The following is a 15,550-nucleotide window of genomic DNA, read 5'->3' on the forward strand; positions in this document are numbered from 1 at the left end:
TAACATTTATTGAAAATGGGGTTGAGAGGGAAAGATAGATCAGCCATGATTGAATGGCAGAGTAGACTTGATGGGCCAAATGGCCTAATTCTGCTCCTAGAAGTTATGAACTAATAGTGCCGCCTCTTGCCTCCATTTTCTGATTCGTTAACATCTGCTCTGGTAAGGTCCAACTGTTTGTCCCATCTTAATTCTGTTCAATGTGGTTCCTGGATTTAGTTGGAGAGGAAATGTACATCTTGTTGATCTTACTAATTTTTATTCTTTCATTTAAAGATATTTTTAATAATCTAAGAAACCCTGAAACTTGACTTGTTAATGCTTGTTCCATGGTCTAAATTTGTATAATTTTAGAACTGAAAGTGCTATTTTTCTAAAAGCAAAATATTGCTCATTTGGAAATTTGAATTCCCCATCAGGTTAGAGTTAGTGTTTTACATAACTGAAATTTAAATTTTCTTACAGCACCCTCTCAAGCAACATTTTATTCTGCTAAATCGGTTTCAGCTATTAATCATATGACATCTTTCTTAGAATTACTATCGAATGACCACAAATTATACCTGAAATTCTATCTGTTTCAATCTCTACAGATGCCTCATGTCCTGAGTATTTCTAGTATTTATAATTTTGACTTCCCAGTATTGTAAATTTTCACTTTTGTAGGGGAATAACTAAATATCCTAATGTGATATTTCAAAATCCACATATAGGTGAAACATCTTAGTCATGCTCCTTTTTCTGAGGCAGCATAACAGTGGGAGAAGGAAGAGAAAATGATTAGGCATTTTTATTCCTTGTTCATAGATCCTTATTTTGTCTCAATTTTGGGTAACCATGGAAGCAGGACTGTGATATGGTTGTTTCTTTGTCTGTTGTGCGGCAAACTTTGAGTGGCAAGGTGGACTTTCCTTCCAAATTGTGTTTGTGTAATATATAACTATTAATAATATCTTTATTTAATATTCATCATTGATATTGAGTTATGTGCTTAAGTGGACAAACCCTAGAGTGCAGTGGTAGAGTTGCTGCCTTACAGCGCCAGAGACCCGGGTTCAATCCTGACGATGGGTACTGGCTGTACAGAGTTTGTACATTTTCCCTATGACTGCATGGGTTTTCTCCGGCTGCTCCAATTTCCTCTCTCGCTCTAAAGATGTACAGGTTTATAGGCTAATTGACTTTGGTAAAATTGTAAATTGTTCCTACCATGTAGGATAGTGTTAGTGTGGTGGGTGATCATTGGTCGGCACGGATTTGGTGGGCCGAAGGGCTTGTTTGCGCGCTGTATCTCCAGAGTCCAAAACAAAGTCTAAAGACTTGCTCTTTAAGTTGAGTGGGCCAAAATCTTGCTTGGTGATATCCGTATCATACCTGAACTCGCCATGAAGTAATTTTATTTTTGAGTGGGTGAGTGAGGATCCATTTTGAGCAGACCGATTTATTTGAGTGGCTGTACAGTGGCTGATTACAGTGACAACCTTTGCAGAGCTGAAGATTGCAATGCAGGATGGTTTCTGAACAGGAAATCAAGGTCTTTACTCAGCATTTAACCCACTTTGTTATCTGATCACTCGGTAGAACAATATAGGATTTGAGCTTGAACGTTTTGCACTCGTGCCTCGACATTAACTTTTAACAAAATACTTTGAGATTAAATATTTATCAAACACGTTTCATGAGAATAAAAGTGCAGTAAACCCTTGTCACACAGACCCCTTCATAACGGATTTTGTTTCTAGTGGACGGACCTGCCTACACCATCCCAGCTCCACCACCTCCCAAGCCCTGGCTTCCAACGCCAGCCCCAGCTCGCAAGGTGCACCAGCAAGCCTTTCTTCATCCACCGCACCATCCGCTTGATGCGGCTGTTGTTGCAGCTCACATTATAGCCCCTGGGGACAGATCGCTGCAGCCAACAGAACACACTCAGTCACTATGGGGCTCCCTCCCCTCTCACCAGCTGCTATTGCTGCTTCCTGCTTGCTGCCGATTTATCAGATGCCTCCTCCTCCTCCCGTAGCTCTGTCCGCGGCTTCCCCGGCATCCACTGGCATTCTCCACCTTGGAAGATGTCAGCGTATGCCGGGGCGAAGGTGGAGGAAGGGGGCGGCAATGGAGGAGGGAGTGGCGGGGTGCACTAAACAACGCGAGGAGGTGGTAGAGGCGGCGGTGGAGCGGTGAGTGGACAAAGCGGCAGCCGAACAGGAAGAAGCGGCAGCTGGTGAGAGGGAAGGGAGCCCCGTGGTGATCGAGCATGTCCTGTCGGTGGAGGCGACCCAAAGAAGGTGTTGTCCCCAAAGGCCACGTGAGCCCCAACAACGGACACATCAATCGGAGCATGCGGTAGCCGTCATCATGAAAAAGAGCTCTCTGGTGCAGTTCAGCAGCATCTGTGCCTTGTTTTCAGGTGAAAGGACACACGGTATTGAAGAAACCATGCAGAATGAATCAGTCTGAAGAAGTGTCCCGACGTCATTTGTCAATGTTCTCCAGCAATGATGCCTGACCCGCTGAGTTACTCCAGCAATTTGTGTTCTTTTGTGTATAAACCATCATCTGCCTGAGGTGGCAGTACTGTTTGAAATAAAATGCTTGCATGTTCTGATTAACATAATGTTGCATTCCCCATCATGTAATAAAAGATGTTTAGAGATATGCAGCAAAACGTACAGATAAAATAAACGTACCCGCACATAGCCTCTTTCCACAGCTAAGACTTATTGAAATATACTGATGAAGATTTGTGTCCCTGTGGCGTAACTGCCTCGACCTCCTTCTGTGTTTCAGATACAAGGATGAAAGTGATTATGCTTTACGATCTATTGAAAGCAGCTGGAAGGAACAGCAGAAGGAGGAAGCCAAAAGGTAAAAATGTGTGGATATTACCTGGAGCTGCGCTGAATGAGGTTTTATATGTTCTGCCAAATGTGTGTATATCTCTGTGTATTTAGTCCATCGGGTTGAGAGCAGTGTCACTCATGACATAACCTCCTTACAATTAGACATGGCATCAGAGCATGTCGTGACAATTTCCCTCTTTTCTCCAAGACGCGATGCCTTGCTAAAACTGATCAGTTTTAGTATCAGTTACTCTTCCTTCATTTGCTCTACAGTCCCTAGTTTATCATAAACTCGATTAGTTATATAACTGCTTAGAAGAAGATCGCTATCTCCACACTTGTGGCAAACTTCTGGATAGCAGTTTAGTTTATTGTCGCGTGTACCGAAGTACAGTGAAAATCTTTTGTTGCATGCTAACCAGTCAGCAGAAAGACAATACATGATTACAATCGAGCTATCCAGAGTACAGATATATGATAAAGGGAATAGCGTTTAGTGCAAGATAAAGTCCGATTAAAGATAGTCAGAGGGTCTCCAGTGAGGTAGATAGTAGCTCAGGACCGCTCTCCAGTTGGTTAGGAAAATAACTGCAGAGGCTGGTTCAAATCGAAGGTAGACACAAAATGCTGGAGTAATTCAGCGGGTCAGGCAGCATCTCAGGAGAGAAGGGATGGGTGACATTTCGGGCCGAGACCCTTCAGACGAAAGTCTGAAGAAGAGTCTCGACCCGAAACGTCACCCATTCCTTCTCTCCTGACCTGCTGCCTGACCCGCTGAGTTACTCCAGCATTTTGTGTCTGCTCTCTAGTTGGAGATAAGATGAGATAAGATGGTTTAGTTGCCTGATAACAGCTGGAAAGAAACTGTCCCTGAATCTGGAGGTGTGTGTTTTCACGCTTCTGTACCTCTTGCCTGATGGGAGAGGGGAGAAGAGGGAGTGACTGGGGTGAGACTCGGCCTTGATTATGCTGGTACCCTTGCAAAGGCAGCATGAAGTGTAAATAGAGTTACAGGAATACAGAGCTTTATTTGTCATTCGGTACCGAGGTACCGAACGAAATTACATTGCAGTCACACACAAAAAAAAAAGAACACAAGACACATGACCCCAACACAAACATCCATCACAGTGACTCCAAACACCCCCTCACTGTGATGGAGGCAACAAAACTTCCACTCTCTTCCCCACGCCCACGGACAGACAGCTCGTCCCCGACCGACCCGCACAGTCCCCGCAAGGGGATGGAAGTCCCCGCGGCCGAGCCGCACCGGGTGCTGAAAAGTCCCGCGGCCGAGCCGGGCGATGGAAGGCCCCGCGGCCGAGCCGTACCGGGTGCTGAAACGTCCCGTGACCGAGCCGGGCGATGGAAGGCCCCGCGGCCGTACCGTGCGCTGCTAAGTCCCGCGGCCGAGCCGCACCAGCGATGTGAAGTCCCGCGGCCGAGCCGCGCCTGGCGCTGAACCGTCCCGCGGCCGCGCCGGGCGATGTTAGGTCCCGCGGCCAAGCCGCACCAGCGATGTAAAGTCCCGCGGCCGAGCCGCACCGGGCGATGGAAGGCCTCGCGGCCAAGCCGCACCGGGTGATGGAAGGCCCCGCGGCCGAGCCGCACCGGGCGATGGAAGGCCCCGCGGCCGAGCCGCATCAGCGGTGTAAAGTCCAGCGGCCTAGCCGCGCCGGGCGATGTTAGGTCCCGCGGCCGAGCCGCACCAGCGAGTAAAGTCCCACGTCCGAGCCGCACTGGGCGATGGAAGGCCCCGCGGCCGAGCCGCACCAGCGGTGTAAAGTCCAGCGGCCTAGCCGCACCGGGCGATGTTAGGTCCCGCGGCCGAGCCGCACCAGCGATGTAAAGTCCCGCGACCGAGCTGCACCGGGCGATGGAAGGCCCCGCGGGCGATGGAAGGCCCCGCGGGCGATGGAAGGCCTGCGGCCGAGCCGCGCCCCGCGCCGTGAGGAAGAGACCTAAAAAGGAAAGGTTTCCCCCCCCACCCCACCCCCCCCACACATACACAGCCAAAAAACAAAAACAAAAACCATCCCAACACCGACACACAACAAAAAAAAGGGGAAAAAACGAACAGACTGCCAGCGAGCCGCAGCCGTTAGGCGCCGCCACACGTGGAGAATGGAAGGGAGGTTGGATTGTGCAGAGGGCTGTGTCACAATTCTCTGCAATTTCTTACGATCTTGGATTGAGCTATTCTCAAACCATGCTCTGTTACATCCTGATAAAATGCTTTCTATGGCGCATTTGCAGATGTTGATGAGAATTGTTCAGGACATGCCAAACTTCCTAATCCTTCTTAAGGAAATAGAGCGATTGTGTGCATTCTTGGCCATTGCTTCAATATGGGTGGCCCAGGACACGTTGTTGGTGATATTTACTTGTAAGTTTGTATTGCCAACTTGCCCAGCCTGGTTTACCTTGGTTTCTACAGTGTAAATCCAGCTGGGAACAGCTAATGCAGCATTGAGAAGGGGGATAAGTAGTCATTCAGGCTTGATGGTATATCAGGTTCTGCAAGGCTTTTAGGAAAATCTGAGGATTTGTTTTTGTTATGCATATAACAAAGGAATTGAGGATGTCTAACGCAAGGTTAATCTCCGGATTCATTAGTGTGATTGGTTCGGTTGGCATGGACAGGGTAGGCAGTCAGAACCTTTTTTCCAGGGTGGAAATGTCCAACACTAGACGTGAGAATGGGAAAGTTTACTGGAAATGTGGGAGGCAAGTTTTTTTTAAAGAATGGTGAGGGCCTGGAGTGCATTTCCAGGGGTGGCGGTGGAAGCTGACACAGTAGTGGTGTTTAAGAAGCTTTTGTATAGGCACATGGAAGTGCAAGGAATAGAGGGATATGGATCATGTACAGGCAGATGACATTAGTTCAGCTTGCCATCATGTTCGGCACAAACATTGTTCCTGTGCCATACTGTTCTGTGTGTGGTATCATTACACTTCACATTTTTGTTTAGGCTTTATTGCTAAAATAAATTTCTAAATTGTAGATGAGGATGACGTATAATATCAGTATTGTCAGGTTTATTGCAGAATGAGTACCTGAAAAACTACTTACACTATTGGCTATTTGTTTTAATATGTCATTTGACATTTAAGCAAAGCAAACTGATGAGACTAATTTGTCTGTTGTCATTCCTATAAATATGGATGCTGGAGAATCTAGAAGATAGGAAGAAGTGGGAAGCTCTTAAAATATGTGTACACAGTGGCGAAGTGGTAGAGTTGCTGCCTTACAGCGCCAGAGATGCATGTTCAATCGTGACTACGGGTGCTGTCTGCATGGAGTTTGTCCATTCTCCCTGTGACTGCATGGGTTTTCTCCGGGTGCTTCGATTTCCTCCTGCACTCCAAAGGTGTGCAGGTTTGTAGGTTAATTGGTTTCTGTAATTTGTAATTGTCCCAAGTGTATAGGATAATGTTAGTGTAAGGGGTGATCACTGGTCGATGTGGATTCGGTAGGCCAAAAGGCCTGTTTTCGCACTGTATCTCTAAAAGTCTAAAAGTTAAAGTATATCGCTTATAAAACATGAACTACCTTCTTTTGCAGCTTGCGTTTGGGTATAATGGAGGATGCGGAAGAACTGAGAAAAGAGGAAGCACAAAAAAAGAAGCTGAAGGCTAAGAAAATTATGCCTTAGTTCATTGAAGACATTTCAGCATATTTATTTATTATATTTATATTTAAAAAATCTGGTTACATTTGAGGTAATATGCACTAAAGTAAGGAATCTACTTTATACACCATGGAGCTCATAATTGACCAATTGAAGAGAAGTTAAATTAGCATTAAAGAAAGCAATGGTGATAGTGAAAGTAATTTTACATAATTAATTGGTGCGTCACCAAGCTTTTCTCCTGTTCCTATCACTAATGTGTTAGATAAGGTGTTCTTTTAGTTTATATGTGCCATAAATTTTAATTGTCACCCAGGCCTTGATAGCTCTAACATATTAATTTGTCACTAATAACTATCGTGCAATCACATTGCAGATTTAAGGGCGTAAACCCTTCCACATTGTGGCGTGCACAAGTTGCATTTTGCTTCCGGCAGTTGGTAATGCAGTAAATTGGAAATGACCTTTTTATCGTTGACATCCCTAATTTAACCCTGGATCCCGTATAAAATGACTCTTTCTTTCACCCATGAGTTTATAGTTCAAATCACTGATGATGTGTTAAATTTGCAGTTGCATTTGGTGAAACCCCAAAGTGCCTGAACTGGGGGAAAATATTAAAATAATCCAAATCTATTATTCAACCTAACTCGCACTTCCATTTGTGGCCACAAGATAGACTTTGTATAATCTAATTTATTTTTCTTTGACATGCCATCTGTCGTATTCTTCAGCAAGGAAATTGTTCTGCGTTTCCTCTTAACTCGTAATTTGACTTAATTACATTTCTGTGCCTCTGATCCTAATCCTCTACTTTTGCGTGGTTTAGGGGGGGCGGGGGGGGGGGGGGGGGGTTGAGACTAAAGCAAAAGACACTTTGTTGCAGCTGTGTAGAGTGTTTGTGCTGCACCCAAGTGTGTCATACCTCACTTGGAAGTACCAGAATCTGACATTGGGTGCCTAAAGTTGAAAACATTTCAGTTTGCCTTGATTATGACAGTATTTTTTCATGAAAATAACATACTCAATAATGTCTGTGCAATTTAGTTGAACCTGCATCTTGCATTAGAGTAAAGGTTGAAGATCACAGTTTAAAAAAAATACTGATATAGATTTTGTAAGCTTTTTGATGAGAAAAATGCAAGTACAGATGCATTAAATATAATTGCTATTCTGTACAATAAATTTTTATTACATAATTTATCATATCAAGTTGTATGAATTTTATGGTTTTTGCACAGTTTATTGCAGGTCAACGTGGCAATTGAGGTAGTCTAGAGAAGTAAGACAACTTCTGAACATGTTTAAAAGATTGATGCAAAGTAAATTTTATGATTATTAAATCACTCGCTACATATCTGCAGTCCACATTGGCTGGACTGCTGTATAATCCCCCCAATCATTGACTTGGGGTGCACCATGTTTTGTTTTTTTTTGCTGCCTATTACATATTCAGAAGCAAAACATAGTGTTGGAGTACCTCAGCGAGTCATCCTTCAAACATGATTGTGGCACATGTTTGAAGTCTGATGAAGGGTTCTGACCCAAAAAGTCACCTACTCCTATTCTCCAGAGATGCTGCCTGACACAGAAGATTGGTGGGCAAAATTAGACCACATGGTATTTGGGGTAGGGTATTGACATGGATAGAGAATTGGTTGGCAGACAGGAAGCAAAGAGTAGGAATAAACGGGTCTTTTTCAGAATGGCAGGCAGTGTGGAATGGCAAGGCTTGGTGCTGGGGCCGCCACTATTTACAATATATATTAATGATTTGGATGATGGAATTAGAAGTAACACTAGCATGTTTGGAGATGACACAAAACTGGGTGGCAGTGTGAACTGCGAAGAGGATGTTAGAAAGTTGCAGGTTGAGTGAGTGGGCAGATGCATGGCAGATGCAGTATAATGTAGATAAATGTGAAGTTATCCGCTTTGGCAGCAAAACGAGGAGGCAGATTATTATCTCAATGGTGACAGATTAGGTAAAGAGGAAGTGCAACGAGACCTGGGTGGCCTTGAACACCGGTCACTGAAAGTAAGCGTGCAGGTACAGCAGGCAGTGAAGAAAGCTAATGGCATGTTGGCCTTCATAATAAGAGGATTTGAGTAGAGGAGTAAATAGGTCCTTCTGCAGTTGTTTAAGGCCCTAGTGAGACCACATCTGGAGTATTATGTGCAGTTTTGTCTCCTAATTTGAGGAAGGACGTCCTTGCTATTGAGGTATCATGAACATTGATAAAAGGTTCATGAGGTTAATCCCCGGGATGGCGAGACTATCATACGAGGAAAGATTGCAAAGACTGGGCTTGTACTCACTGGAATTTAGAAGGATGAGAGGGGATCTTATAGAGAAATATAAAATTATGAAAGGACTGGACAAGCTGGGTGCAGGAAAAATGTTCCCAATGTTGGGGGAGTCCAGAACCAGGGGCCACAGTCTAAGAATAAAGGGGATGCCATTTAAAACTGAGGTGAGAAGAAACCTTTTCACCCAGAGAGTTGTGAATTTGTGGAATTCTCTGCCACAGAAGGCCGTGGAGGCCAATTCACTGAGTGAATTTAAAAGAGAGTTATATAAAGATCTCGGGGCTAGAGGAATCAAGGGATATGGGGAGAAGGCAGACACAGGTTACTGATCGTGGAGGATCAGCCATGTTCAAAATGAATGGGGGTGCTGGCTCGAAGAGCCAAATGGCCTCCTGCACCTATTTTCTATGTTTTTATGACCTGCTGAATTACTCCAGCATTTGTCTATCTTCGGTGTAAACCAGCATCTGCAGGTCCTTCCTTCGCATGATTGATGCTTTGCAAGTGCAAGAACTGCCCCATAATGCAAAGCGCAGATGTAACTCAGCAGCTCTGGCAGCATCTCTGGAGAACACGGATAGGCGACAATTCAGGTTGGGACCCTTCTTCAGACTGATTGACGGACGGGAGGATAGAACAAAGCCTGGCAAGTGATAGGGGGATACAGTTGAGAGGGGAGGGGCGGAAGAATTGTTATTGAACAAAGGCCAGAGATGAAAAGTGTGAGATGAGGATAGGTTGAAATGTTAAGCCAGATGTAGGAATAGGTTTGGGGGGGGGGGGGGGGCTATAAGAGAAAATGTGAAAGGGAAAAAATGGGTTCAAACACAGGTTGTGCTCGGGGATGCTGAAGATGCGGGGGGGGGGGTGTTGGTTGATTACCTCAAATTGGAGTATTCGGTGTTCACATTGGTAGGTTCTAAGCTACCCAAGCAGAATCCGAAACATTGTCTGTCCATTCCCATTAGAGGGGGGCTCCCGCAGTACGCTCATTTCCCATATTTGCCCTTCCCCAACCCGTCCCATAACACCCAAACATCTCCCTCTGGCTTTACTTTTCACATCAGAGTCCCACATTTCCCTTTCCCCTTCCCCACCCTGTCCCATTACACTCACACCTCCCTCTGGCTTTACATTTCACACCCCTCCTTCCGACACATTCTCTCCACATCACCTCTACCCTTTGCCACTTACTCCACCCATCTACCATTCACCCCATCCCCTCCTGTATCAGCGGGACAAGCAATATCTCTGGAGAACATGGATAGGTGACGTTTCACAGAGTGCTGGAGTAACTCAGCAAGTCAGGCAGCATCTCTGGAGAACTTGGATAGGTGATGTTTCGGGTCAGGACATTGTACTAAAAGAAATAGATTAAGACCAACTAAAATATGGGTGGCACAGTAGTCGAGTTGCTTACTTACAGTAGCAGAGACCTGGGTTTGATCCTGATCTCTGGTGCTGTCTGTATGGAGTTTGTATGTTCTCACTGTGACCACAGATTTTCTCTGGGTGCTCTGCTTCCCTCCCACATACCAAAGACGTGCAGGTTTGTAAGCTAATTGGTTTATGTAAATTGTCCCAAGTATAGGTTAGAGAATGGGTGTTTGCTGGTTGACATGGACTCGGTGGGCCAAAGGGCCCATTTCCATGCTGCTTCGCCAAACTAAAGAGGCTATTGGATTGAGCTGGCTTAATAAATCGTAATTGCCTTAAAATAAAGGCCATGAATATTAAACTGATATTAAACTAAATATTAAAGTGACTGAGGTGTTGGGAAATATGCACACCAGGGTGGGGGGCAGGGTAAGAGGGGTTCCATCAGTATGCTCATCTCCCTCCCAGAGTCCCACATTTCCCTTTCACCTCCTTCACCCCCATCCTGTCCTATTACACCTGTATACCTCCCTCAAGCTTTACATTTCACACCTTCTGACACATTCTCACCTTTTCATCTCTAGCCTTTGTCACTTACTCCACAATCACCCCCTCACCTTATCCACCCATCACTCGCCAAACTTTGCCTCACCCCACCTGACTTTCCCCCACTCCAGTCCAAAGGATTCCAACCGGATGCATCTCCATTTGCTCCACAGATGCTGCCTGACCCACCAAGTTCCTCCAGCACTGTTGTTTATGTTCAAGATTCCAGCACCGTGAATTGAAAGAACTTTGAATGAAAAATAATTAATTTAGTTTCAAGATATAGTGTGGAAACAGGCCCTCTGGCTGCACAGAGCAGCGATCACACCATACACGAGACCTACCCTACACTCCGGGAACAATTTACTAAAACCAACAAATTTGAATGTCATTGGCAGGTTGGAAGAAGCTAGAACACCTGGAGGAAACCCACATGGTCACAGGGAGCTAGAATAACAACCTTTCACAACCCTCTGTCCTCTAAGCCAGTTCTGAATCCAAATGACAAAGTCACCTTGGATATCATGTATCTTAATCTTCAAGATCAATCTACCATGTGGGGCTTTATCAATTAGAATCATAGAGTCACACAACATGAAAACAGGCCCTTCAGCCCAACTTGCCCTCACCGACCAACATGCCACATCTATACTAGTCCCATCTGCCTGCATTTGGCCTATATTCCTCTAAACCTACCGTATGAATGAATTAATTACTTAATTAATAAGTTTATTGGCCAAGTATGTGCATATACAAGGAATGTGCCTTGGTGCTCCGCTCACAAATGACAACACAAACATACAGTTAACAATTAAGAATAAAGCATGACCACATCAAAACAATAAGGATACAACATTACGGTCTAAACATGTGGGTGAAAATAAACCAGAGCAAAAAAGAGACTACAGACTTTGGTTATTGAGTAGAACTACTACTCGTGGGGAAAATAGCTGTTTTTATGTCTGGCTGTGGCTGCTTTGACAGTCCGGAGTCGCCTTCCAGAGGGAAGCGCGTCAACGATTTTGTGGCCAGGGTGAGAGGGGTCAGAGATGATCTTGCCCGCTCACTTCCTGGCCCTTGCAGTTTGTCAATGGGGGAAAGTTGCAGCCAACAACCTTCTCAGCTGATCGAACGATCTGTTGCAGCCTCCGGTTGTCGTGCTTGGTGGCTGAACCAAACCAGACCATGACGGAGAAGGCGAGGACGGACTCAATGATAGCAGTATAGAATTGGACCATCATTGCCTGTGGCAGATTGTGTTTCCTCAGTTGCCGCAGGAAGTACATCCTCTGTTGGGCCTTTTTGACTGTGGAGTCGATGGTGGCCCCCCCCATTTAAGGTCCCTGGAAATGATGGTTCCGAGGAACTTAAATGACTCCACAGATGTGACTGTGGTGTTGTTGATAGTGAGTGGGGGGAGGGGAGGGGGAGCTCTTTGAAAGTCTACAATTAGTTCCACTGTCCTAATAGCATTGAGCTCCAGGTTGTTGCGATGGTACCAGGTCGCCAGCTGTGTCACTTCCCGTCTGTAGGCATGTACTTATCCAAATGTTTTTTTAAACGTGATAGTATCTGTCTCAACTAGCTTGTCCCATACACCTATCGCCCCTATGTCCTCTGGTTCTTGAATCCCCTACTCTAGGTAAAAGACTGTGCATTTACTCTATCTGTTCCGCTCATGATCTTACACACCCATCATTCTCCTGCGCTCCAAGCCTGCTCAACTTCTCCCTATAGCTCAGGTCCTCGAGTCCTGGCAACATCCTCATAAATCGGTTCTGCACCTTTTCCAGCTTAACAACATCTTTCTTATAAAAGGATGACCAAAACTGAACACAATACTCTAAATGTGGCTTCACTCATGTCTTGTATAACTAACACGACCTTCCAATTTCTATACTCAAGACTCTGACTGATGAAAGCCAATGTGCCAAAAACCTTCATGATCACCCTATCTACCTGTGACGCCACTTTCAAGAAACTATGTAGCTGTACTCAGTAGACACAAAATGCTGGAGTAACTCAGCGGGACCGGTAGCATCTCTGGAGAGAAGGAATGGGTGACGTTTCGGGTCGAGACCCTTCCTCAGACTGATGTCAGAGGAGTGGGCGGGTCAGAGATAGAATGTAGTGGGGGACAGTAAGACGGTGGGAGAACTGGGAAGGGGAGGGGATTGGGAGAGAAGGAAAACAAGGACTATTTGAAGTTAGAGAAGTCAATGTTCATACCGCTGGGGTGCAAGCTGCCCAAGAGAAATATGAGGTGCTGTTCCTCCAATTTGTGCTGGGCCTCACTCTGACAATGGAGGAGGCCCAGGACAGTAAAGTTAGACTGGGAATGGAAGAGGGAGTTAATGTGCTGAGCAACCGGGAGATCAGGTAAGTTAAGGCGGACTGAGTGGAGGTGTTCAGCGAAAGAATCGCCAAGCCTGCGCTTGATCTCGCCGATGTACTGGCGTTGACACCTAGTACAGCGGATACAGTAGATGAGGTTGGAGGAGGTGCAAGTGAACCTCTGCCTCACCTGAAAAGACTGTCGGGGTCCTTGGATGGAGTTGAGGGGGGAGGCAAAGGGACAGATGTTGCATCTCCTGCGATTGCAGGCGAAAGTACTCCTAGATCCCTCCGCTCTACAACACTGCCCAGAGTCCTGCCATTCACTGTGTAGGTCCTGCCCATGTTAGACTTTCCAAAATATAACACCTCACCTTTCTCTGTATTAAACTCCATCAACTATTCCTCAGCCACCTGCCCAACTGATCACGATCCTACTGCAGATTTTGATATCCATCTTCATCATCTATAATACCACTCACTTTAGTGTAATCTGCAAACTTACTAATCATGCTTAGTATGTTCTCATCCAAATGATTGATTTCAATGACAAACAGCAATGGGCCCAGCACCGAACCCTGAGGCACCCCAACTGGTCACAGGCCTCCAGTCCGAGAAGCAACCTTCCAATAGACAACAGGTGCAGGAGTAGGCCATTCGGCCCTTCGAGCCAGCTCCACCATTCAATGTGATCATGGCTGATCATTCTCAATCAATACCCCGTTCCTGCCTTCTCCCCATACCCCCTGACTCCGCTATCCTTTAGAGCTCTATCTAGCTCTCTCTTGAATGCATTCAGAGAATTGGCCTCCACTGCCTTCTGAGGCAGAGAATTCCACAGATTTAAAACTCTCTGACTGAAAAAGTTTTTCCTCATCTCCGTTCTAAATGGCCTACCCCTTATTCTTAAACTGTGGCCCCTGGTTCTAGACTCCCCCAACATTGGGAACATGTTTCCTGTCTCTAACGTGTCCAACCCCTTAATAATCATGTGTTTCGATAAGATCCCCTCTCATCCTAAATTCCAGTGTATACAAGCCTAGTGTATCCACCAGGACCCTCTGCTTCCTTCCATGAAGCAAATTTTCTATCCATTCGGTTATCTCTCCTTGGATCCCATGCGATCTAACCTTCAAGAGCAGCCTAGCATGTGTAACCTTGTCAAATGCCTTACTGATATCCATGTAGACTACACTGCCCTACTCTCATTGACCATCTTGATCACTCCCAAAAGAACAATCAACAAGACTTGACTTCCATGATCAAAGCCATATTGACTGTCCATAATTAGCCTTTTCTTTTCCCAGTGCTTCTATCAGGTCTCCCCTTAGCCTCCAACCGTCCAGAGAAAATAGTCCAAGTTTGTCCAACCTTGATATTATTCCCGTAACGGGGTGACCAGGACTGCACACAATTCTCCAAAAGATGCCTAACCTAAGCCCTATAAAGCTGCATCATAACTTCCTGACTTTTATACTCAATGGTCTGACCAATGAAGAGCTTTTATGTCATGTGTGACAATCTTATACAGCATGAGTTAGGCAATACTTGGACTCAACTGCGCATTTCTGGTTGCTACACTATTGGAAGAATTGCACTGGAGAAGGTGCAGAGGAGATTCACTAAGAAGATTGAAGCAAGAGGAGAGGCTGAATTGACTGGAGCAGAGAAGGCTGAGAGATGATCTGATAGAGTACACACAATTATAGGAGATACAGCAAGGGAAGACAGTAAGATTCTTTCCCCATGGTGTCTAAATAGGGCATAATTATAATGTGAGAGGGATGTGATTTTGAGAGGATCTGAGAGACTGGGATGCAATATCTGAAGTGGTATTGAAGGCAGACACTTTCATCTATATACTAAAACTCGTTTGTTCGTTTGTTCCTGAACTACAACCAAAACGGTACATGATAGCGTGACAATTTTAGGCCCACCTTACTCACCATCATCCCTTTGGTGCTAATGGAAGAAGTTTAATTGAAATTGGTGTTATATTTTTAAAGTTGTTCACATTTTAAAGTTTAAATCTATCTCCGGGGGAGGGAGAAGGGAAGGGGGACGGAGAGGGGCGGGGGCAGGAGAGGGTGCTGCACCAGTGCAGGAGAGGTTTGGGCCCAACGGCTCCACTTGGTCTAGTAACATTTCGGAAGCATCGGGACAATCACCTGGTTTGACAAGGCATAGGAGCTGATGAATGCATGTGGGTAAATGGGATGAGTATTGATGGATGCAATACAAAATGGGGCTTCAAAAGGGCCTGTTTCTTTGTGTACAAATCTGACTCAGTGATTCGAAGACCTCGCCCACTTTCTGTGGCTCGACACACAGATTGCACGTTAGTCTCTAATGAATCCTATTCTTTCCATGGTTACCATCTTACTCTTAATAGAAATAAAAAATGCCTTGGTATTTTCTTTAATCTCTTCTGCCAATGACCCTCTTTGTCCTCTTTATTTTTTTCTTAAACATGCGTGTGCTCTTAAATCCCCTGAAGCGCCTCTCCCA

General features: G+C 45.3%; 1 protein-coding gene across 2 annotated transcripts in view; it reads left to right on the top strand.

The window, feature by feature from the left end:
- The window catches only part of spty2d1 (SPT2 chromatin protein domain containing 1), a 44,526-nt gene that overhangs the window by 23,736 nt on the left and 5,240 nt on the right, over positions 1–15,550 (top strand). Inside the window, exons 5-6 of one of the 2 annotated variants that reach the window (XR_013548440.1) lie at positions 2,791–2,868; positions 6,409–6,566. Coding sequence is in view for 1 of the 2 variants with exons in the window: in XM_078415441.1 (XP_078271567.1) it covers positions 2,791–2,868; positions 6,409–6,499 (169 nt within the window). In the remaining variant the exon portion in view is untranslated. Of the gene's footprint in view, positions 1–2,790; positions 2,869–6,408; positions 7,288–15,550 lie in introns of those variants that run through there. The other variant, XM_078415441.1, reaches the window with a different exon arrangement.

This window comes from Rhinoraja longicauda, chromosome 18 (assembly GCF_053455715.1).
Source record: "Rhinoraja longicauda isolate Sanriku21f chromosome 18, sRhiLon1.1, whole genome shotgun sequence".
NCBI lineage: Eukaryota > Metazoa > Chordata > Chondrichthyes > Rajiformes > Arhynchobatidae > Rhinoraja > Rhinoraja longicauda.